The following is a 23,760-nucleotide window of genomic DNA, read 5'->3' as shown; positions in this document are numbered from 1 at the left end:
AGTGTACATTGGTCTTGTATAGGTACAGGCTGTATGGTATAGGTGCATTACTGTAGAATATTTTAAAGTGTGCATTGGTTTTGTACAGGTACAGGCTGTATGGTATAGGTGCAGTACTGTAGAGTATTTTAAAGTGTGCATTGGTCTTGTACAGGCACAGGCAGTATAGTATAGGTGCAGTACTGTAGAGTATTTTAAAGTGTGTATTGGTCTTGTATAGGTACAGGCAGTAATGTATATGTGCAGTACTGTAGAGTATTTTAAAGTGTACATTGGTCTTGTACAGGTAATTGTTGCAATATCCATGTACATACCCTTGTTCTGCCAAATACAGGTGCATATGCAGGTGTAGTTTTATCATGAAGATGACACAGGCATTAGGAAATCATATTCAGGTAAAAAGTGTGTCTTTGCTGAGAGAGGGGGTCAGACCTTGTTAGATTTCTCATGGTGTCATGATGTCCAGCTCTCCCTTCAGTTGTCCTGACCTGCATGGTGTTGCTTTTGTATGGAGCTACCTTTTTGTCTGCATACCACATTATGCACCAGTAGATATTATTTAAATTACCATCACCAAAGTTAAAATAAAGTCTCAGTGATATAAAAATACTTCATGATACACACATGTAGCAGGAATTCATGACTATAAAACATTTCATAATGTTTGACACCAAGATTATATGTCAGATTTCAGTGCTCATGGGTCTTTTATTCTTTCATCAGAAAATCTCTTTCAGTCCTTCTGATTTTTTTGGCAGTCAAAGAAAGATTTTTCACTGAAAGAGTGAACTGAAGCATACCTTGAGTTTATCACAGCATTTTCCTCGTCCATGTTTTTGTCCTGTTTCAATCCTCTGACCAGATGGTCAGTATTAGATTAGTGGGCTACCTTTGTGACGACAAAATCCCCTCTTTTATCCTCAGATTTGCACAGATTCTCTTTTCCCGGACATTTGGCCAGGAAGTGTTCAGCAGAAGCTTTTCCATTATAAAGCTTCGCAAAAACTTAATGGCAACTTTTCATGGAATTGCTCCAGTAAGCCTGAGACAAAAGTTCACAGGGGTGAATCAAGGGTTCTCTTAAAGTTGCATGTGTTTTTTCTTTTGTACATGTGTGTGCAAATGAAATATTAGTATTGCATTATAAACATCCATGTACTTTTGTTTTGGCATCTACATACATGAAGGGTAATGGAAACAATGCTGGCTATTGATGAGGTCGCCTAATAGACGGAATTCAGACAAAACATTGTTAATGCACCTTGCATTTGTGTTGCAGAAGGTTTGTTATAGAGTTAGTCAAGAATTAATTGTGATTTAATTCACAGAGATCATGTTAATATTGTCCATGAATAATAACCACCTTACAGCCATGACTACACTGTACTTGTGTAACTCAAAAGCAACTGGCATGATGGCTCAGACAAAATGTGAACTTCATCCTGTAATATGTATTCAGGTATATGCTTAAAGTGATTTGATATTGGCATAGTGTAAAGGGATGAAAACACTTAAAGCTATCTTAAATTTGCGCACACAAGTAATGTTGCAACTGCATAATTTGCTTCTCTTGTGTGTACAAGCAGTTCAGTCACGCCCATATGAATGTCTGTAGGTATCTTGCCACACCTGAAATGTCAGTAATGTACACCGTTACGTAAGACTTGGAGGGGGTTGGCACCAACTAATTACTGGAAGGCAAGGCTGTTTGCTTGAGACCAGGGGGGATTTAGCTAGGATTGCAAAGGATTATGGGTTATGTAAACAGCTCAGACGTGCAGCTTCTCGTTTTTGAGTCATATATTTCAAAGTACATGTGTACTTGTGGATCTGGTATCACAGTGCCTTTGAACAAAAAGCGACAAAAGTATCCCACAGTTCCCATTCTTGTGATAATTTGACCCAAAGTGGAGTAAAATATGATTTCATGCAAATTGGGCAAATCTGTGCTTGGTCGAATGACAAAATGTGAAAATACATGTATTTTAAGACTGATTGTAATGAATTTATACATGATATTGACATGTGCCAATGTGCAAAATATTACATGTAACAGAGTCGGATTTTATCACTGCATTATCTGTTTGAAGCAATCTGTTTGACATCTGCCCTTTGATATTTTCCGAGACTGTCTATTTTTACAGTGTATTTATTTCCTGTTTTGTTCAACTTGTACAGGCTGTCCCGTAGAAGCCATATCTCCTTGTTGATCAGAAAATAGCAGGAAATGTTATTTAAGTAATCAATCTCCTGTCTTCTCGAAATTCCTTCTTGGCTCCACACAGTTGCTGCATGCTGTTTTATGTCAGTTTGATTCCAAAAAAATGACATTATTACCCTTTTATAAACCATAAGAAATCTGTTCATCGGTCGATAGAAACATTAATCAGGTTTTAAGGTGACCATGCTACAATTCTGCGCACAAGATTACTTGAATCATGTACATTAGGACGATTTTAACATTATTGCCATGCATGTTTAGAGAAATACATGTACTGTATGTGGTGTGAGTGCAGTGAATTTCTTTTGGAACCTTTGGCTGGATACTTTCAGGATCCTCCCAGGACACACTGGTTTTCTACACTCATGAATCTAAACTGCCATTGGATAAGGGAAAAGTTCTATTTTGGCAAGCTTGACATGCAACAGAAATAAACTAGTGTAATTCTTCAACCTTTTTGCTTGTTTGCAAGGTGTAAATTGAAGCATATTCTGAGGGCATTATTCTCTGAAGACTGATAAAATTATACTTTGTGTGAAGCCCTGAAATTAGCCAAGCCAGGCAATGTAGTTTTGTCTTCAAAAATCAAATGAAAAGGCGCATAAATTACACTTTTTTCTCTTTCATACATGAAAAGGTTGAATAAATTAACTTTCCTTGGTAAAAAAATACACTCATTTTCCTTGATTTTCCTTGCCAATTCATGTCCATGCACTTGTACCACTCCAGTGACTATGGATGTACATGTACATGTATGTGGGGGGCCTCCGTGGCTCAGTTGGTTAGCGCACTAGCGCAGTGTAATGACCCAGGAGTCTCTCACCAATGCAGTCGCTGTGAGTTCAAGTCCAGTTCATGCTGGCTTCCTCTCCGGCAATGCGTGGGAAGGTCTGTCAGCAACCTGTGGATGGTTGTAGGTTTTCCCCGGGCTCTGCCCGGTTTCCACCCACCATAATGCTGACAGCCGTCGTATAAGTGAAATATATGGCGTAAAACACCCATCAAATAAATAAATGAATACATGTATGTGTATAATGAAGCCTGTCCAGTATTTATTTATTTATTTGATTGGTGTTTTACGCCGTACTCAAGAATATTTCACTTATACGACGGCGGCCAGCATTATGGTGGGTGGAAACCGGACAGAGCCCAGGGGAAGCCCACGACCATCTGCAGGTTGCTGACAGACCTTCCCACGCATTGCCAGAGAGGAAGCCAGCATGAACTGGACTTGAACTCACAGCGACCGCATTGGTGAGAGACTTCTGGGTCATTACGCTGCGCTAGCGCGCTAACCGACTGAGCCACGGAGGCCCCCGAAGCCTGTCCAGTACCGGTAAAGATGTGTTTTTCATAAGCCTTCATGCATGACAGTTTTAACGTACAAGTATGTGTTATACATGTACAAAAATGGGAATGCTTTCCTGGCACTTTATGCTTAGGTCATTGTCTATGCGGTACACGATCCACGGATTTGTCTGTCTGTTGAATAGCGTTGTCAGATTGTTATAATACCTGCTGTGTCTGTCTGGTGGCTGTAGTTTGGCATTATGAGTCCTGATAACTTGCCAGAAAACCAATTTGATGCGGGCCATTAATTAATTATCCTGCTGTTTGATGTGTAAAATGTTCATCAATAGGTGATACTTGTAGGTTCTTAAAACGACATTTAATTATGAGCCTCCCCCCCACTCCCCCCAAACTCCCTGCTCCTCCCTGATCCTTGATGAGGATGAGACAGTATAAATAGCAATGCTTCCTGCTGGTTAGTACAATGTGCTTTCATTGTAAAGTAACACGTTTAAAGATCTTGTACAGTTTGATAATTTGAAATCAGAGAATATTAATATATATGTCCAGACAGGACACACAATAACATGTGTACATGTATTAAAGCTTTTATATTCTAGTCATAATGCAGAACTACTGATTTGACTAACAACCGATTGGCCACTAGCCAGCCCATAGAGGTTCCAGGTTCAAATCCGGCTCTTGTTGGTTCTGCATTGTTTTTAATCTCAAAGGTTTGTCAGCTACATGTACTTTACATGTGGCTGGCGATAAGCAGTGATTTTACTTCAGGCATCTGGTTTTCTCCACTCATATAAAACATTCACCCAATTCACAGAAAATTATGGGTCTCTGGTTGGTCAATGGGCCTTGGATAAGGTACCATATTTGCCAAACAGGCAGCATGCTGGTATAACTTGTGTTATTGCAATCATGACAGTGGAAAATTCTTGTCTACACTATGAAACACCATGCAATCAAATAAATATATGAAATGTGCAGTTGTTCTTGCATTATTATGATTGATTACTTTGCAGGGAAGGCGGACTAAGAGGTCAGAGGTCAAAATGTTTGATATTTTGAGCTCTTCATTGGTGACTTCAAGAAAAATTCAGATGTTCAATATGATTTAAAGGTGTCAGATGTATTACATTCCACTTATATCATGTATGTATATTTGTGCAAACATTCAGTCATATCTCTTAACTTATGTGTACGTTGTATTTGCACAGTACAAGGTCATCTTTGTGACAACCTGGGGTCATCAGTTTGAGGTCATCATTTCCATTTTGGAGCTCCTCAAAACGAGTGACTGACCAAACATTTTGACATACATCTACATTTACGTGTATAAAGGCAATAGTTGTTTATGCTTCTAGGACAGGATTTATCAAACCTACCTTGAATTTATTCCAGGCTCTGGAGACCTTGGGACTGACAATCTTCCAGGCACTGGATTATGGGCTGAAGGAGCATGAAGAACGGCACCTGAGTCAGAGCGTGGAGTCCTTGATAGAGTTGATGACGGTCAGCAACGAGGACAGCAAGGGAGATAACCATGAGTCGCACAGCGTGGACGATGAAGGCATCGAGAATGACGTGGAGGATGAGGATGACCAATGTCACATGACAGAGCGGCTGGACAGAAAGCAGCAGCTCATCATGAAGGTGAGAAATAAAATTTTAGGCATGCCTGTGTGTTGTTTTGTTTTTTTGGAGGGAAGTGGGTGGGGGGAGGAGGGGGGAGGGACATTGGGGGGGGGGGGGGGTCAAAAATGAAATGTTCAAAGTGACATATTAACAGGTTTTACTTTATCTTTAATACTACAAACATGTATCCTTGAATATTCATGACAAAATATCTGAGGAATACAGTTTTTAGAGAAGAAAACTGGAATTGCCTATTAAATTATTTGGCATGTTTGGGTGCCAATACCGGTTACTGGTATCAGCAATAGCCTCGATATTACGTCAGATGTTTATGCATGTATTGTTGTCCATGTTTTCTTTAGGTTGTAGGTTGAAATCCCAACAGGGTCACCGCATCACACATGCAGACGTGATAGTGTACCTTAAGTGTGACCGGTGCTGTACACTTAAATCGTTTGCCTGTATGTGCTATGACACAGTTTTGAATGGTATTGTATTGACTTGTCTGGAACCGATTCATGTCTATACTCTAGAGTACGTCGTACATGTACATCCCCTGACTAGGAGTATCCCAGTCAAGCCAAAACATTGGTAAAACCAATAGATTCTATTTACACATATATGGTGGGACATAGTCTACATGTATGTATTTACTTGATTGGAGTCTTACGCCATGCTTAAGAGTATTTGACTTTAAATACACAAAGGCGATCAGAATTATGATGGGAGGAAACCCACGACCATCAGCTGGTTGCTGGCAGACCTTCCCACATACGATCGGAGAGGAGGCACATGGGTAGATTTGGTGAGAGGCCCCTGGGTCATTGTGCTGAGCATAAGGCACCAGGCCCCAGAGGCCTGGGTAGGACGTCAACGATCTGATTAAAGGCTACAGAGAAATCTAGTTAAAGTTGCTGGTTTATATGTCACCTAGCTATAAAATGATGTGTGTGAGAGTTAAAATGTACATAAACCCTTGCAATACCAGAAAGATGCAGTTGTGAACTGTTTGCTGTTGGGTTATTTATAAAATTGTCCTTTGCCATGCTGTGGTTGAACTTCTGTGGATGTCGGGTAAAGTCGTAATCAATCATTTCTTCAATCATCCATTCTAATGGCCTAAAATAGCTTTAAACAGCTACATGCAACAAGCACTTTTTTCATCACTGCCAAATCCTTGGGCAGCTAATGATATAAATAGGTTTTGACAAGTACAAATTTAGATTTATTTATTTGATTACAGTTTCATGCTGTGCTTAAGAACATTTCACTTATCTGACAGCGGCCAGCATTATGGTGGCAGGAGTGAGATGACAAAATTTCAGCTACATATAACAGACACTTCTCATAACGTGAACATACCAAGGGCTAATGTTCTGAAGTGTTTTTGGGAGGTGTACATGTACAGTGTATGTTTAGTGCCGATGTACATGCATGGAGTGTTCAGGAAAATAGGGTAAAGTTACATTACCAGCTCAGGGTGAAATCCTTTCAGGAGATTCCACTGTGGTCAGGGAATTGAGAGGAAATCTCACCCTATTTTGTGACTCCTTTTCTATAGCTTCAAGGAAATCCTATTTAAAGAGGATAAACATTCCTTTGGTATTGGAGTGCATTGTGCTCCTATTTAAGCAGCCCTCAAGCATTAACTGCCTGCAGAGGTGTTCTGTACACGTTTCATTGGCATCAGTGATGTTAAGTGTTGAGACGAAGAAAAGTCCTCATGTTTGAAATGGAGGCTTGCGAATTCTGTAGATGTAAACCCAACTCAAGAGCATCTACGTATTTAGCAAAAAAAAAGGGAAACAAAAAAAAAAAAAACAGAATAAGATTGAAATTGAAAATCAAAGTTTTTATTGTGCCCGATTGGAATGCTTTTTATCATTTTCCTGTTTGCAATGCTTTCCGATCACACATATAAATATATGTCTTTAACAGGAACAGTTGTCGGGACAGTCCATCCGACACACAAATTAGTTGATTTTTATGCCCTCCTATGACATCGAAAGAAGCTTTGTTCTTCCTGCAAAGCAAACATTTAAATTGGCATGGCCTTACAGACAGAATTTATTGACAATTATCCTGTTAGATGTTTGTTTCATGTAAATCATTTTTGTCTAGCTGGTCCCATGCTGGTACTGTGAGACTTGCATGTAATTTAATTAAATTCTCAAATCATCTCTCTGTGTTCTGACTGCTAGTGAATCTCTCATTTTGCGCTTTTTTTTTCTCTCACAAGATTTGCAGTTTGGGTTGAAGCTTTACAGGCAAACAAACTTACCGACAGAAATGTTGAGGTAAATAAACATTGATTGGCCCTGCTTACATAAGGAATTTCCAGTGACCCATTTAACTGGAATGTGGACAGTTAAAATGCACAAGAATTTAGGAGTAAACATACATGAACAAGAAACATTTGTTAATGGTTTTATTGTGAGATGTTAATTCCAATTGAGAGGCCAGTCAGTGGTAAATTTCTGGAAATTATGCTTGAAATACTTAAGACATTCAGGTGTATACGCACATATTTGCAAGCAGGCTTGAAATAACATATCCTTTGTATATACATATCCCTGCTAGAGTTTTTATGTATGTATTGATTAAGATTTGTTCTTGAATATCATGTAAAATGTACGTCTACATTTTGTACATTTTTGCATCATCTAATTAATGTTAAACCAAAAACAGGATTTGTTGAAGAATTAAAATAAAATTGTTTGTCATAATAAATATTTATTTTGGCTTTTTAGGCATTAATTTTACTTTTATACTTGAGTGTACATTTTCTTCCTGTATAAGGTTTACAAATATTTTTAGTGGAATTCATTGTATACCATGTAAAATTCTTCCACCCCATTTTCACACACACCAAGATTGTAAGTTGTACTGTTGATATTGTGAACAGTGCACATGTCTTATCTGTTTTCAACTCATATTATGTGTAATATGATGGTCCTAGAAAAAAAGCAAAACCATGTTGCTACTAAGTGTCATGATGTCTGGTAGAGGACATCACTCTAAGGCCATTAAACAATTAAATGTATGAATTAAGATTAAAGATTGCGATAGATGATATCAGCGTTGCATAGGAAGTTTGCTGTTTAAATGCAATTAGAACTATGAAGATAAATTTGAATTGAATACCAGTAGTATGGGGTACATTCTTTCATCGTGTGTGTGTGTGTGTATATATATTTCTTTTTCTTGAGATTTTAATCAAATTTTTCACCTGTACATAGTGATAAAACATGAATGTACTAGAGGTAGTACACTTTTTTAAATTTGAACAGGCTTTAGATGGCCTATTTTGCACCCGTATAAAGCATGTCAATGTCAATGGTTTGGGCTCCCCCCCCCTCCACCAAAGGAAGATCATAAAAATAGACAGTTCTGTTCTTAATGTTATATTGCCTAAAACATATGGAAACCACCAAGTCAAAACAATTGAGTTCTCCTTTTTTTAAAAATTTGTACAAACTTTTAGGTGGCTATTTCAGAACTCCATATAAAGTGTTTTCGCCATCACTGGTTTGGGCACCCAAGAAAGGGAAGGTTATAAAAATGGAGTTGCTAATGTCACAAATCTTGTTTTTTTTTAAATTACCTCCAATGTGAAAACTCCTTGTAAAACCTTATGTACTGTACAATATCTTGTGATTGGGCACCTACATTTTTATCCTAGATCAGGCCCTATATTAATTATTATTAAAGCTATCATACCTGGAATTTTAGAGTGTGCTTACATATGTGGCAGAGATCATGCCACAGGTATCGATACATGTAGAGTGTATGCAGTGTTCACTGTTAAGTCTTCCTGTTTTTTGTTTTCCCTTCCTGCCCAGGCTCCTCCATTACAGTTCACTTTAATTGTTGTCCCCATGATGACTTACAGTATATGACCTAAAGATTTTGCCCATAAAACTGTACGTTTAAAGACAAATAATTGTCACATAATGTTACTATTGGTGCTACAGTTTACATTCTTCCAGTAGAATATCATCACACCATCCAAGCAAACCTCAAACCCCTTTCTAACTCGGAGTTGAATTTTCGGAATCGGCTGAATTTAGCGATTTACAATGTCATCATGGTCGCAATTTTAGGCCATTTACTGTGTGTATACCGCTGCTCCCTGTTGTATACCTGGTAAACTAAGGTGTTAGTTGGGCAACACGATCTGATATTGACCGTAAAGAACGTGAGATTGTAACGGAAATAAGCCAAGGAAGTCAGTGACAACACGCTGTGTGTTTGAGGTCTATAACAAGAGGTATGAGGCTCTAGATGTGACTGGGGAAGCCTGGCCAGTGCAGTGACGGGTCGTTGTGGCGGGGAAGCCTTCCGTCCAGATTTGAGAGGCGGGAAGAACTGTTTACCAGGGCGTGAAAAGCTCTACTGAGGCATATTTCCAAGCCCCTGTGTAATTTAACGAATCCTTGCCAAAAAAAAAAAAAATGGCAACAATGAGTGCCTTGTGCAGTGTGCTATGGAATTGCGTCTTGTGTAAATAGCTTGTGTTGTCACATGTGGGGACATGGCGTGAGGAAGTGTCAGTTTAGGGACATGACAGTAGCCAGGGTTTTGGAGGGACATGAGTTGACCGTTTGACCAGTCCTTAGAGCTGCATGTATAGATGAATGGGCCTTGTGTGGAGCTCAACTATATTTAAACACGTGTGATGTAAAATCAATCAACATGAAAACATTGGTGAAGTTTATAGAATTATTTCTCTGTTTTGAAGTTAAGAAGTCCAGAGATTTTTCCATGCATTCCCTTGTATGTGTAGATTTTGTGTTTGGAAGATGGAGTGTATTTGTCAGGATAGTGCTAGTAACAAAACCTGTATGCAAATTTTAAATATACACCACATAACATGTAACATTCCTTTAAAATACATGTACAAGTACGTAAATATATTTAAAGTTATCTTGACATAAAGTACTCTTGAAATGTGGGGGTGAAAAGAAAGAATAATGGCTGTCAGTGTTCAATAAAGATCATAAAACTCAGCTTTGAGTTGAAATGTTTGACTGTCAAAGAAAAATTCTTGAGGAGCAAAAAAATAAAACCTCTTTTTGGAAAAGACTGATACATGTATATGGGGATTTATTTATTTTATGTGATTGGTTTTTTACTCTAGAATATTTCACTTATATGAGGAAACTGAGCAGAGGCGAAGGAGACCCTGATACACATGTAGTGTACATGTATGGGGAATCCACTTTGTTTCAGCATTATTATAAGTTTTGTTTGTTACAGTTTTAGCTTAATTATAACATACACAAAATGTATGACGCTATACATGTATACAGTATAAAAATTATGATTCTTTTTCTCTTCATTATAAAATCATTACTATTTGGAAAACAATAATTGGAAAAAACATTTTTATCCATGTATATATGTATACAAGGTCACTGTATTAAAGAAAATTCCTACGTGTTTGGAAACTGAACTTTAAACATTTTAAATTAAAATATTGTTAATGTCTCTTCGCAGATGTGTCAAGACCGACTCTCCTCTCCACAAAACGCAGGTCAACATTACAAAGCAGTTTGCAGAGCGCTGGTCGCAGAAGTTGTCGAACTGTTGTCCTTTTTGGACAAGATCTCGGGTGATGAGGTGAGAGAATGAGATTATTACTCATTATAAAAGTTAACAGACAGGTCCACAAGTCATGTTTCACTCCCCAGTGAGATTAAGTTGTAAAACTCATCTTCAGGTTGTGAACTTGTCGATATTTCTTTGGTTTGAAAAGTTTTGTTATCTACAATATTATTTTAAAAAAAGTGGAAATACATATACATCATGTACACAATTTTACTATTTGTCAGAATTTTACATCTTTGCAAAATTTAACACTTGATTTTTTTATAGTAAAAAGAAATAGCAGAAATTTGCTAAATTTCCATCAATGCATTTTGGATGATTGCACATAACAGTGGGTAATTTGGTCTGTTGACACATCCAATATGCACACACTTGATGTATTTACACAGATTAGCATTGTAAACATAGGACGATGACATACCCACTGCACTCAAGCTCACAGTCATTGATTTGAATTAAAACAGTGTTTTCACAGCTCTCGTTTGTAATTGGCCTCTTTTAAGTGAATTGAATATAACAGAGAATCAAAAACAAACAGAAGCTATAGCCACATGTTTTGTAATTTAAAAAATTGCCAAATGATCCTGAAGAAATTTCATAAGTATTTCGCTCTTTTCATAAGGTTGTATTGTTCATACTTTTGCCTTGTCCGTTTTATTACGTGCATGTATGTATATGTATAATTCAATTCGGTAGTTTTGTTAGAATACATGAATGTCAAAATTTACATAACGACAACACACAGAAAGTGTATAAATTACTATATTATAAACACAGATTATGTTTGAGATTTTAAAATGTTCAGACATGAAAGAAGTGACCCTAATTACATGGAAGCAATCCCAGTGTAGTATTTTCAAGTTTCAATACCTGCCTGAAATCTAGTACAGGTCTATAGTTCTCTTTAATAGTACAAGTCCATTTTCTTGCAGTAATCCCATGCTTTTCATGCATATTGCTGAAATATTACTGGTCATGCTGGTTCTGGAGTATTGGACCAGCCTTCTCTAAAAGACCCCTTTTGATTGGATGCTCTGATACAAGTGACCTCATTGGATAATTTGCAATAGACTTAATGTTTATTTTCAGTGTGTCAGTGTACATGTCCAGCAGTTAGAGTGTTGTGCTTTCATGAGGGCACATTGGACAGGTGTTCTGTAAATACCTGTAGAGCTAAGCTAATATATTCTTGTCTCCAAAATGAAGATTGTGTCGGTATGTTATAGTTTGTGAGATTTGGAGTGTGAGATTATGTTTTTTCTCAGACCTTGCACCTACATGCATAGCCTTTAAAACCTGGGAAGCTGTGTTGATCAAGTACATATATTGTCTGGAATACAAACTCCACAATTGATCTTTAGGTCACATACATTTTCAAGTATTTGACACCATGTGCTTAAGCCATATGAATTCTGCAGCTCTGATTTTTGATTGAATTACAAAAACCAAACATGGTGAAGTCAGACTGGATGACTGGTGTCATTAGCTCAGTTTAAGGTCTGAATCTTGAGGTTTGAGTTTCAGCAAGGTTTATTGGAATTTGACCGCAAAGGTTTGAGCAGACCAGCCCCAATCCCTGTTAGTTCACTAGCATGATTTTCGTGTTATGTTACATGAAGCTTATGGACTTTGTTGACCCCCAAAGTGAATTGGTTATATATTCCATTGAAAGAAAAATGACAGCATTATTGTTTGACTATTAAAGGTTAGGTTGCATGCTATTTGTGTCTGAACACTCATCTGATGGTATATTTAAGGTGCTCAGATATTGACTTCTTAATTACTATGCACTGCTACTGTCACTACAAGTTTTTTAATCTGTTTTGATAGATAATCAGCTTTACTCCTAAAGCACAAAATACAGTAATTAAGAAACACATTGTAATTACATTCATAGTATTATCATACTTGTTCATCGGGATGCCTTTTAGTACTTAGTATTTGGGTGTTTTAGAATGTTTACGGGTAGTCTGTGATGTGGTCACATTTTAGAACCTAATAAGATTAAGCACCATGAATTTCAGGTGTTACGTTTTCCATGTAAGAGCCAAATGTCTTCTTAATAACGTGTCATGTAAATGTGTTCTCTTGAAAGTTCAAAGACTCTGACTTGCCCTGCAATCTGGCCATTTTGCTTAAATGACCTTTTTCTTGTTTCATATTCCATGTTTGATTTTGTTTTGCAGAAAGCTTTGAAAGCTGTATGTTCAGCAGAAGAATTAACTATAGATGAGTTGGAAAGAGGAGATTGGGTAAGCAAGTCCATGAACAAGAAAGGATGTAAATGGGGTGCATGTAAAACATTCACTTAGTCTATAGCTGGATACAACTTGATATGGCTGCACACTTAATGTCCATAATACCATAGAATAATGGATAATTTTGATAGTTTTTATATGTACATGTAAAGATATCTCTGGAGTTGTTAATTAAGACTGTTGGTCTTTGGCGTTGAATTGTCATTAATCTGCCAGATATGACAGCAACCTACATGTAGTCCTAATACAACTGCCGAACGATTCAGTACTGTGTTACAGGTATTTTCCCCTAAATGCAATGTTTTTGCTGCTACTTTTGTTTATTATTGACCCATGTACTCAGGTCTTTATTCATTGTGAAAAAGCAACTTTTCAATTAAACCGATGACAAATCCTCTACCACATCACCAAAAAGAGCAGCCTTAACATTACAACCTCATTGAAAACAGTTGTTGACTGAAGTTTTAAACAAGACATTTAACCAATCTAGTTGACTTGTGCCATTGTTTTGTCAGCGTTAGTACATAAACACAAAGACAAACAAGGCTTTATTGAAATCTGTAAAGTTATAAGTTGCAGTTTTGGTCGCACAGTGGAGGATATGACAGCAGTTCTTGAAAGTAATCCAGTTTTCAAAATGATCATCTTAAGAACCTGATCAACAGCAAACTGTGCCTACAACCTTGGTTTGTGAGTTCAAGTCCAGCTTATGCTGGCTTCATCTCCAGTCATATATGGGAAGGTCTGGCCTCAACCTGTAGATGGTCATGGGTTTCCCCAGAGCCCGGTTTCCTCTCGCCATAATGCTGGCCGTTATCGTATAAGTGAAATATTTTTAGTACGGCGTAAAACACCAATCAAATAAATAAATAAATCAATAAATAGCTAATGTATGTGTATATATACTTTATCTCACCTATAGTTTAGCAGGTAAAAATGCACTTTCAGAAGCACAAGAACATGATAAAGGTCTTAAAGAATGATACCTTTGATGCCAGCTATTAAGATTTTTTCTTGTAAGAAATTAATCAATCTTAATTTAAAGTGGTTGATTCAGGTGGATGAATCAATCCGAATGATGCGTAATAACTTAAAGATGAAATACAGTATTCATCCAGGTCAGGAAGGCAAATGTTATTTTCAGCGTGTATGTTTTGACAGGCACGGCTATGGGTTCAGATCATGAGAGAACTGAGGCACGGGGTGAAGTTAAAGAAGGTGGAGCATGTTCACCTGCCGCCTGTGGAGTATGAGCTGACGCCCTATGAGGTGCTGATGGAGGATATCCGGTCACGGCGGTACACCCTCAACAAGATCATGGTCAGTGTGACATGGTGTCATTAACACATATAACCAGAAAGGAGTCTTAAAGTGCTTGTCCTGACTCTCTTATATCTCCCATTGTAATTTGATAACAACAGGGTGGCTGGCTGGCTTAAAGACAACATATTTGAGAACATCCCCAAATTGCTAAGCATACGCAGTACAGATTTATTTATGTATTGAGTGTTTAAAGGGATATAGGGGCCTCCGTGGCTCAGTCGGTTGGCGCGCTAGCGCAGCATAATGACCCAGGAGCCTCTCACCAATGCGGTCGCTGTGAGTTCGAGTCCAGCTCATGCTGGCTTCCTCTCCGGCCTTAAGTGGGAAGGTCTTCCAGCAACCTGCGGATGGTTGTTGGTTGCCCCCGGGCTCTGCCCGGTTTCCACCCACCATAATGCTGGCCGCTGTTGTATAAGTGAAATATTCTTGAGTAGGGCGTAAAACACTAATCAAATAAATAAATAAATAAATAAATTTAAAGGGATACAGAATCTCCACTGTCGATTCTATATCCCTTTAATAATAATTAAAAGACCCTTGTGTACCCTATGAAGATTGGGCTAATTACAGATTTTGTGAAGTGTGTTGTAGAGATAAATGTAACAGTTTAAATTTGTCTGGATGTTTTTTTTTTTTTTTATAGATTACGTGATTTGTAGTTGAAACACCATAGTGCAGTCAAATTTTACCATGTCTGGTTTTGTGTTGTTGTTGATGCAGGTTAATGGTGACATCCCAAGGAAAGTGAAGAACGATGCTCATGAGGTCATACTGAACTTTATTCGCTCCCGCCCACCTCTGCAGCCCGTGAGTAACTTAAACCTCATTGTGGAACAATTGCTAAATGCCTTTAGATATACATTATGAGATTTGAAATGCAATGTGGGAGTTGAAAGGCATTGTGGGATTTGAAATGCATTATGGGATTTGAAATGCATTATGGAATTTGAATGCATTATTTGATTTGAAATGCACTGTGGGATTTGAATGCATTATAGGAGTTAAAATGCATGATTATGGATATGAAGTGGGGTAATAGATTTTATAATCAGTCTTTTATACATTAACCCGGGTCTTGTATTATAGGGTACATTGTGTCACTTCCTGTTTTTGGAATGTTGTACATTTGGAACACAAGGTGAATTTTCTCCTTATTGAGCCATCATCTTATAGTGAAAAGACTATATGGCTATCCAGAAGTACCTTTACTTACCTTTATGTGGATATTATTTATATTACGCTATAAAATGCAACCATGTGTTAGTATCCTGAACTGGGCATTATGGACCACGTCTTGTTGAAATGAAATCTCAGAAGTTACATTTCAATGCGTTTCATGCACAATGTAGCCTATTAAGATGGACTTTGCATTTACATGTACATGTATATTATCTTCCAAGGCTTTCATCAACCTGCTCAATGTGAACCGTTTAATGTGAGTTTACAGTTTTCATGGTTCAATGTATTCAATGAAAACGAATTTACAGAAGGAAATTTTCAAAGGAGTGTCCAGACAGCCGTTTTTTGTATACATGTGTACACGATCAGGTAGAGTTCTCTACCATTTGATCTTTGTAGGGGACATTTTCCAGCACAATGGCTACAAAGGTTCATGCTGAATTGACTGTTGTTCCCTACATCAGTACTGTTTCACCAAATACCATCATCGCAAAGGAAGCAATGAACAATAGACTGCATACACGTAGCTTAGGCCCCCAATTCACTTTAGATGGTAAAACAGCCCACTGTTTTACCATCTAAAGTTCATACAAGCTGCGGTTACAAAACTTCTATGTATGGCAAATTTATTAAATGTGAGAATGTGAGGTGTCCAACTTTCTTTTTTTGTGTTTTTTTTGTTGCATATACCTCCAGCTCACAACAAACTCCACAAGAAATTGACCAGGTCTGAATATGCCCAAATAAGCCTGGGGGAAGGGGGAGGGGTTATTTTTTGTGCAAGATACGCCCTGCATACAGCCAACAGTAATGGTCCTCTTAGAGGATGTTGTGTTTTTCCACAGTACAGAGACATTGTCCACAACAACACATCTCTTGTGTCCCAATCAGGTCAAATATGTTCCTGTTTGCTTGAAACCATTTGTCACTTGTAAACATTCTTTCCATACTGACATTTGACCTGCTCTACTTCAAACAAAAGCATTGGCAAAAGTTCAGTTTGGAAATGTTTCTGCATTTGTGATCTTACACTTCCGAATCTGTCCGCTGCATGTTTTATTTGCCTGTAGGAAAGGATATCAGATGAAATCCTTCTGTATCACCAGCCAAGTCATTTTGCAGATATGAACCCAATAAAGGGTCACATTTTATCTAGGCTAATATCGTCATGATAACGTATAACTTAGTCTCTTTCTTTATTACGGTGAGTGATCTAACATTTCAGCCCAAAATGTATTTTTAGGGGCAGATATAAAATGTCATAAAATATTCATTTTGGTGCACAAATATTTTTCTTCAATACTTACGATATCACCTTGCCATCCAGACGTAACTCAAAATATCTTTCCATGAACAATAGAACACTTGAAATCTGGCTGAACCAGTAATTCATGAATATGCCTAAACATTTAGGGATTTTTTAACATTTTACAGGCCATAAATACTATCCCTTTTTTGGCAGAATAATTTCAGATGACTTTTAATTGGCCTCCGCAGGTTGCTGACAACCTGCGGATGGTTTTGGGTTTCCCTTCGGCTCTGCCTGGTTTTCTCCCACTATAATGCTGGTGGCCGTTGTATAACTGAAATATTCTTGAGTACTGCGTAAAACACCGATCAAATAAATAAATAAATCAAATGACTTTTTTGACGGTCATTTTATCATTTTTACAATGATCATTCACTTTGCGATTAAAATCCATATGTACTATTCACTCAGTGAATGAAAACATGATTATAACAAATATGAACTAATTATTCAGTGATTAAAGTTTGTATGAACTATTCATTCAGTAAATGAAATCTGTATGAACTATTCATTCAATGTCTGCATGAACATGCAAGTCTGTATGAACGTGCACACTACATGTAATCATCAAAACTTGTATGGTCAACCTTTAACCCGGACTTGAACCAGACTTGGGGACTGTTGATTGAATGTGACGATAGATGAGTGAGAAGCAGAAGAAAACATAAAAATCCTTTGTAAGAGCTGACATTCCTCCTTCAAACATTTGTTATATTGTTTATTCTGGCTGATAATCAGAAAGCATAGGATGAACCAACATCAACTCCACCTTGACATTGTCTGAAGTTTTCGAAGTCATGGGTCATGGATGGAGACAAAAATACATTGAAATCTTTTACCAAGTTTTAGAGGCAGGTTTCTTCCATTTTTCCTAGGTCAGATAAGACCTCATCAGACTGACAAATTGCTGGTACAGATTTTACTTTAATTGTCGTGAGTTTTTTAATTTTTTGAATATTATGTACATGTTGTTTCTCTGTAGGCTTCTTGTAGTGGATTTACTGCTTATATTTATTTATGTGGTATTTCATCATTTTCATACTCGTAAAAGGGTGGGAGAGTGACTCCGTGGCCAAGGAGGTTAGAATCGAGCACAGCACAATCACTCAGATGTGCATGGTCACTGTGAGGTCAATTCCAGCTCATGCTGGTTTTCTCTCTGGCCATATGTGGGAAGGTCTTCTGGCAACCTGCGCACGGTCATTGCTTTTGTCCCACCGTGATTCTGGTGGCCGTCGGATAAGTGAAATATTCTTGAGTACAACACGAGTTTGTTTTGCTACTTACATGCATGTCTTAAGAAGACATATCATTTACGACATGAAAACAAATGAAATGCCTCCCAAACGAAAAGTCAAAACTTTACTGATTGATCATACATGTAAAAGAAGATAAGATCTTACAGATAGATATGCAGGACATGTGTGAAAGTCTAGGGTATACTACACAAATGCCTTTTGTTCATTCAAATCATATTGTTGAGCCATGCGCTATTGTTCATCAACTGTGACAATTAAACTTAAAAAAAAAACATACACACAGTAGAAAAGCCTGTTGGTATTTAACCTTAAGTTTATTATTGATTCTACCTTTGAACTGTTTAGTTTTGGAATAAAAAAAAAAAAAAAAGAGAAAGAAATGGGTCATCTAACTGCAGTTAACACAGTTCCTCAATTAGTGAAATATTTCAAGTTACCTTCAGCTCATGCTCTGCTGCCTGAAATAGATTGTAATTTTCTGCTTTTTGGCTCTTTTCAAGCCTGGAGACAATGCCTACTCACGACAGTCAGAGTAAAAACTGTAGGAGCAATTTGTCAGTCTGATGAGGTCTTATCTGACCTAGGAACATTACCTGAGGCTATAATGCAAGCATTGTGGCACAGAGGTAGTAGCGTAAAATGCCTCCTCTACCTCAGAACTATGTACCCTGTACTTCACCTAAATTTTTGGCCATGTTTAAATTACTTTCACCCAAAGCTCGGCATTTTTCCAGTTATACATTTGGCATGATACATCTGACTGATTCATCCACCTAACGGCGCCATTTAAGAGTTTTTCATTTGAGGTTCATTAATTTCTATATCAGAAGAACTGAAGTTTTGGCATCAAAAGTGTCATTGTAAGATGTTTATGTGGTTCTGAAGTGTATTTTTACTTTTAACTTCAGGTGATATACATGCTTGTACTACAGTGTATACTCATGTTTTTGCTTGTTCTTAGAGTTTTGTATTGATCGCTCTTTACACAGGTGTTTTGAGGTTTGTTTTTTATCTCCGAAAGGTGTGCCGAGGTTTATTTTGATGATTGTATGGAAGGATGAGTGATCTGACTGGAAGTTTTAACACCAAACTTAATGTTTTACAACTTTCATCAGTGTCTGGAAATGCCTTTTCAGTCTTTGAGCAATTATATTAAACGTGTATGTATAAGTACATGTACTTTTATTTATTTATTTATTTATATATTTGATTGGTGTTTTACGCCGTACTCAAGAATATTTCACTTATACGAGGGCGGCCAGCATTATGGTGGGAGGAAACCAGGCAGAGCCCAAGGGAAACCCACGACCATCCACAGGTTGCTGGAAGACCCATGTACTTTTAGTCCAGTCACCAGTACATATGGTACGTATATGTAGATATATATGATATATAGCTGCATGTGGTCGTTAGGTATGTCTCTTATTGCCTGGTATCACATCCTGTATAATTGCCTTACTGCCTAACGACATAATTCATTTATGTTCTGACTAAATAGGAGACATGGACTCCTGAATCGTTGTTATCCTCCATCCACAACATACATGTGCTCACAGCACTCTTAACATCTACATTGTATGTATACATTATATATGTAGGTACATGTGTAATAATTAAATTTGTGTTATTGCTAAAGTTAATCAGTGTCAGCAGATTCAATTTGTGCATGCACCCCAATTAGTCTGTAGAAGACACCATATTTAATAGTGACAAATGAAATTTATGCCAGCCTGCTGCCTTAATACTAGTATTTGTTTTAATTTATTTATTTATTTGATTGGAGTTTTACGCTGTATAAGGAATATTACCAGCATTATGGTGGGAGCAGAGCCCGGAAACCCATGACCATCTGTATGTTGCTAGCAGACCATCTGACTTATGACATTAGCAGAACCCAATATGAGCTGTGTTTGAACTCACAGCAGTCGTATTGGTGAGAGGCTCCTGAGTCATTTTGCTGGACTAGTATGCTAACCCCTCAGCCACGGAGGCCCCAATTTTGCTTCAAGGCGTATTAAAATGAAATTCACACCTCCTGACTTACCAAGAGCTAGTTGATTCTCAGAGAACTTTGTTTCAAGGTGTATGAAAGGTTCATAATGCCACTACGTACATGCACTGTACCTGGTCTGTGTTCCAAAAGCTATGTGTAGTACCCTATTTCTTCTAAAATTTGGAACACCTGTTCTGGTCACTCTAGCAGGAAGATTGAGTTTCTTTTTTCTTACATGGTTAGACTATCTAATGGACAACATACTCATATCTTTACTTTTCCAAAATGCTGGTAAAGAAATGTGATATATTCTACTTTTCAACTCTACTGATATCTGTCCCAAATTTTAGAAAAATTAGGGTACGTCTACATTTCATGGTTATATGGTATTCATTCACATACATACACAGAAAAAAACACAGAAATGATTTTTTTAGTGAAATGTCAGCATTTGTGTTTTCTAAAGAATCAAATGATGTGTACATCATTCCATTTTTCTTTTCCATGTACATGTACATTTTCTGATTCGATCATTTTGATCACATGTTTTATACTCTCGTGTTTTGGTTAAGCTCTCGGGGGGGGACAGAGCTATTTAACGCATGCAAAAAGTGCGTCCAGGCATACGGTATGTGTGTAAAAGTATAAATGACATCCTGAATGGGAGGTCAGATATCACATTAATGGCTGATTCAAAGACAGTAGTCATGTTACTGTACATGTACATAGAGATGAATGATTGTGTATTATCTAAATCTGTGAATTAAGATTTGTCAGGATAATCTTTCAGGGCTAATCTGCCTCTGTCTTAGATTTACCTCTGTATACATTGTTGAAATTGTTCTTTTTGCATGAATGTGCATGAATCTGAAAGTTTGTAGCTATAATACTGTCCGTCCTTGTTTTTTTAGTGGAATCTTGGGAGTTGTAAGGTTGCCCTTTTGGTCTTGTGAGAGGATTTTGGTCCGTTAAAGAATTTTGGACAAACAATGCTGGCACCCTGAAGTTTGCCACTCCCAGAGTCTTTATAAGTGGAATGAATACTTGTATCTCCTGGATCAGGTTTATGGTTTTGGAAGTGTCTGGAAAATTTGATCGATTTGATTTAATATCTTTCAACTCATAATAAACTTCAGCTTAATACCAATCAAATAAATAAATTTATACATAAAGATCAAACTATTCAAATGTACATATTTATATATATATATATATATATATATATATATATATATGTATATATATATATATATATACACATGATGTAAGGTGTAAGGAATTTATTGCAATTGCACCCCATGTATTTTTCATATTATACATGTGTATAATTTCCTATTGCTCTTGACTAGCAATTACATGCATTTATAACTGTTAAATACACCTACAGCAACAGCAAGCTCGGGATATATTTAGACCATATCTAACAATTTGTCTCCTGCAGCAGCCTGATCGAGTGTAGGCGCACTGACTGTTGTCACTGCAGGTAGATGGCGAGGGTGCAGTTTATATGGTCATTTATTGACTTATAATCAGCTGATGACTAACGAGTAGACCTAATTACCTACTGTCCTTTTACATGATATAGGGCATGCAGTGGTATGTGTACATGTATGTGTATAAAGATCCCTATACTGTACATTTGTACTTTCCCAGGAGCTATATAGATTAGTAGGAATATGTATATATACATTGTATATCTACATTCCACATTCTCAGATGCATTGTTTTCACCAGGTCTTTATTTATGCATATATCTTGTATCTTAGTCTGGGTGATTTATGAATATGCAATATGTCTAATTATATCGTTGTCTGCATGGAAAAGGATTCAACGTATATATATGCACGTGAATATTTATGGATATGTATTACCTGCAAGACTGCGTTGAGCATATTTTGATATGATGTGTAGTTTTAGTACACTATAATAGGTTAGCAAAATAGATTGGTTTTGAAGATTGGCTTACTTTAGTTGGGCGTGCCTGTACAGTTGTTTGCAAGATCGATGCATTAGCATGGACTACAACTGTTGATTATGCCTCCTTTTGGATTGTATGTGGGCATCTTGATCTGCACCTGTATGAGGGTATTGAATTGTATGTGGGCATCTTGATCTCCGCCTGTATGAGGGTATTGAATTGTATGTGGGCATCTTCACCTGGGCCTGTATGAGGGTGTTGATCAGTGCCTCCTTGTGAATTGCATGTGGGCGTCTTGATCTGCACCTGTATGAGGGTATTGAATTGTATGTGGGCATCTTGATCTGGGCCTGTATGATGGTGTTGATCAGTGCCTCCTATTGGATTGTATGTGGGCATCTTGATCTCCGCCTGTATGAGAGTATTGAATTGTATGTGGGCATCTTCATCTGGGCCTGTATGAGGGTGTTGATCAGTGCCTCCTTGTGAATTGTATGTGGGCATCTTGATCTCCGCCTGTATGAGAGTGTTGAATTGTATGTGGGCATCTTGATCTCCACCTGTGTGAGGGTATTGAATTGTATGTGGGCATCTTCATCTGGGCCTGTATGATGGTGTTGATCAGTGCCTTCTTGTGAATTGTATGTGGGCATCTTGATCCGCACCTGTATGAGGGTATTGAATTGTATGTGGGCATCTTCATCTGGGCCTGTATGAGGGTGTTGATCAGTGCCTCCTTTTGGATTGTATGTGGGCATCTTGATCTCCGCCTGTATGAGGGTATTGAATTGTATGTGGGCATCTTCATCTGGGCCTGTATGATGGTGTTGATCAGTGCCTCCTTGTGAATTGTATGTGGGCATCTTGATCTCCGCCTGTATGAGAGTGTTGAATTGTATGTGGGCATCTTGATCTGGGCCTGTATGATGGTGTTGATCAGTGCCTTCTTGTGAATTGTATGTGGGCATCTTGATCTGCACCTGTATGAGGGTGTCGATCAGTGAGTGATGCTATACATGTGAGCAAGATATATCAGAAAATTCGTCGTCATATGACTGAAAAAGTACGACGTTAAACCCCAAGCACTCACTCACTATATCAGAAAATAATTGAAAAAGACTATTCAGATTTGGTACACACTCATAAATATTTGAGGAAGGTTGCTATATTTTGTTTTTACCAGATTTTTCAAATTAAATTTTGGACTTTTTAAAAGATAATTTTCCTATTAACCCGACAGTATTTGTGGCAGGAAAACTGGTTTTAAAGGAACTTTCACACACGTGAAGTATCAGGCTATATCATACATGTGATGTACATCTACTGAATGCTGCACTAAATTGTTTTGATTTCATTTTCATTCACTTCAAATATTAATTCACATTTGCTCCATGAAATGCCAACACAGTTTTTTGAGGTGCAAGAAGATGACACTATTTACGTTGTTACCATGTGTTGTTTTCTCATATACCTTACATGTACATACATATACAGGTAGAACCATTTGAGTCAAAGGCAATAGGTTTGCTATAAATGTACCAGCCAGGTTTGCTATAAATGTACCGGCCAGGTACAAGTACTACAATTTTCTCTTACAAGTTTGTTCAGTGTATAGGGCAGCTGTACAGAATGAATGCTTCAGGTCTGGACTGGTCAGATTATACACAGTACCATTCAGACATACCCACAAGCGAGTCTCATGCTCAGCTTTGTGGTTAGTCCCACACGTTTTTGTCCAGTTAGCCTTGAT

General features: G+C 37.5%; 1 protein-coding gene across 1 annotated transcript in view; it reads left to right on the top strand.

The window, feature by feature from the left end:
• The window catches only part of LOC135465992 (protein spire homolog 1-like), a 70,719-nt gene that overhangs the window by 22,305 nt on the left and 24,654 nt on the right, over nt 1–23,760 (top strand). Inside the window, exons 3-7 of the mRNA XM_064743375.1 lie at nt 4,928–5,179; nt 10,661–10,783; nt 12,958–13,023; nt 14,191–14,349; nt 15,073–15,159. Coding sequence (XP_064599445.1) covers nt 4,928–5,179; nt 10,661–10,783; nt 12,958–13,023; nt 14,191–14,349; nt 15,073–15,159 — 687 coding nt within the window. The remainder of the gene's footprint in view (nt 1–4,927; nt 5,180–10,660; nt 10,784–12,957; nt 13,024–14,190; nt 14,350–15,072; nt 15,160–23,760) is intronic.

This window comes from Liolophura sinensis, chromosome 5 (genome assembly GCF_032854445.1).
Source record: "Liolophura sinensis isolate JHLJ2023 chromosome 5, CUHK_Ljap_v2, whole genome shotgun sequence".
NCBI classification, from domain to species: Eukaryota; Metazoa; Mollusca; class Polyplacophora; order Chitonida; family Chitonidae; genus Liolophura; species Liolophura sinensis.
This window is presented reverse-complemented; position numbering and strand designations above follow the sequence as displayed.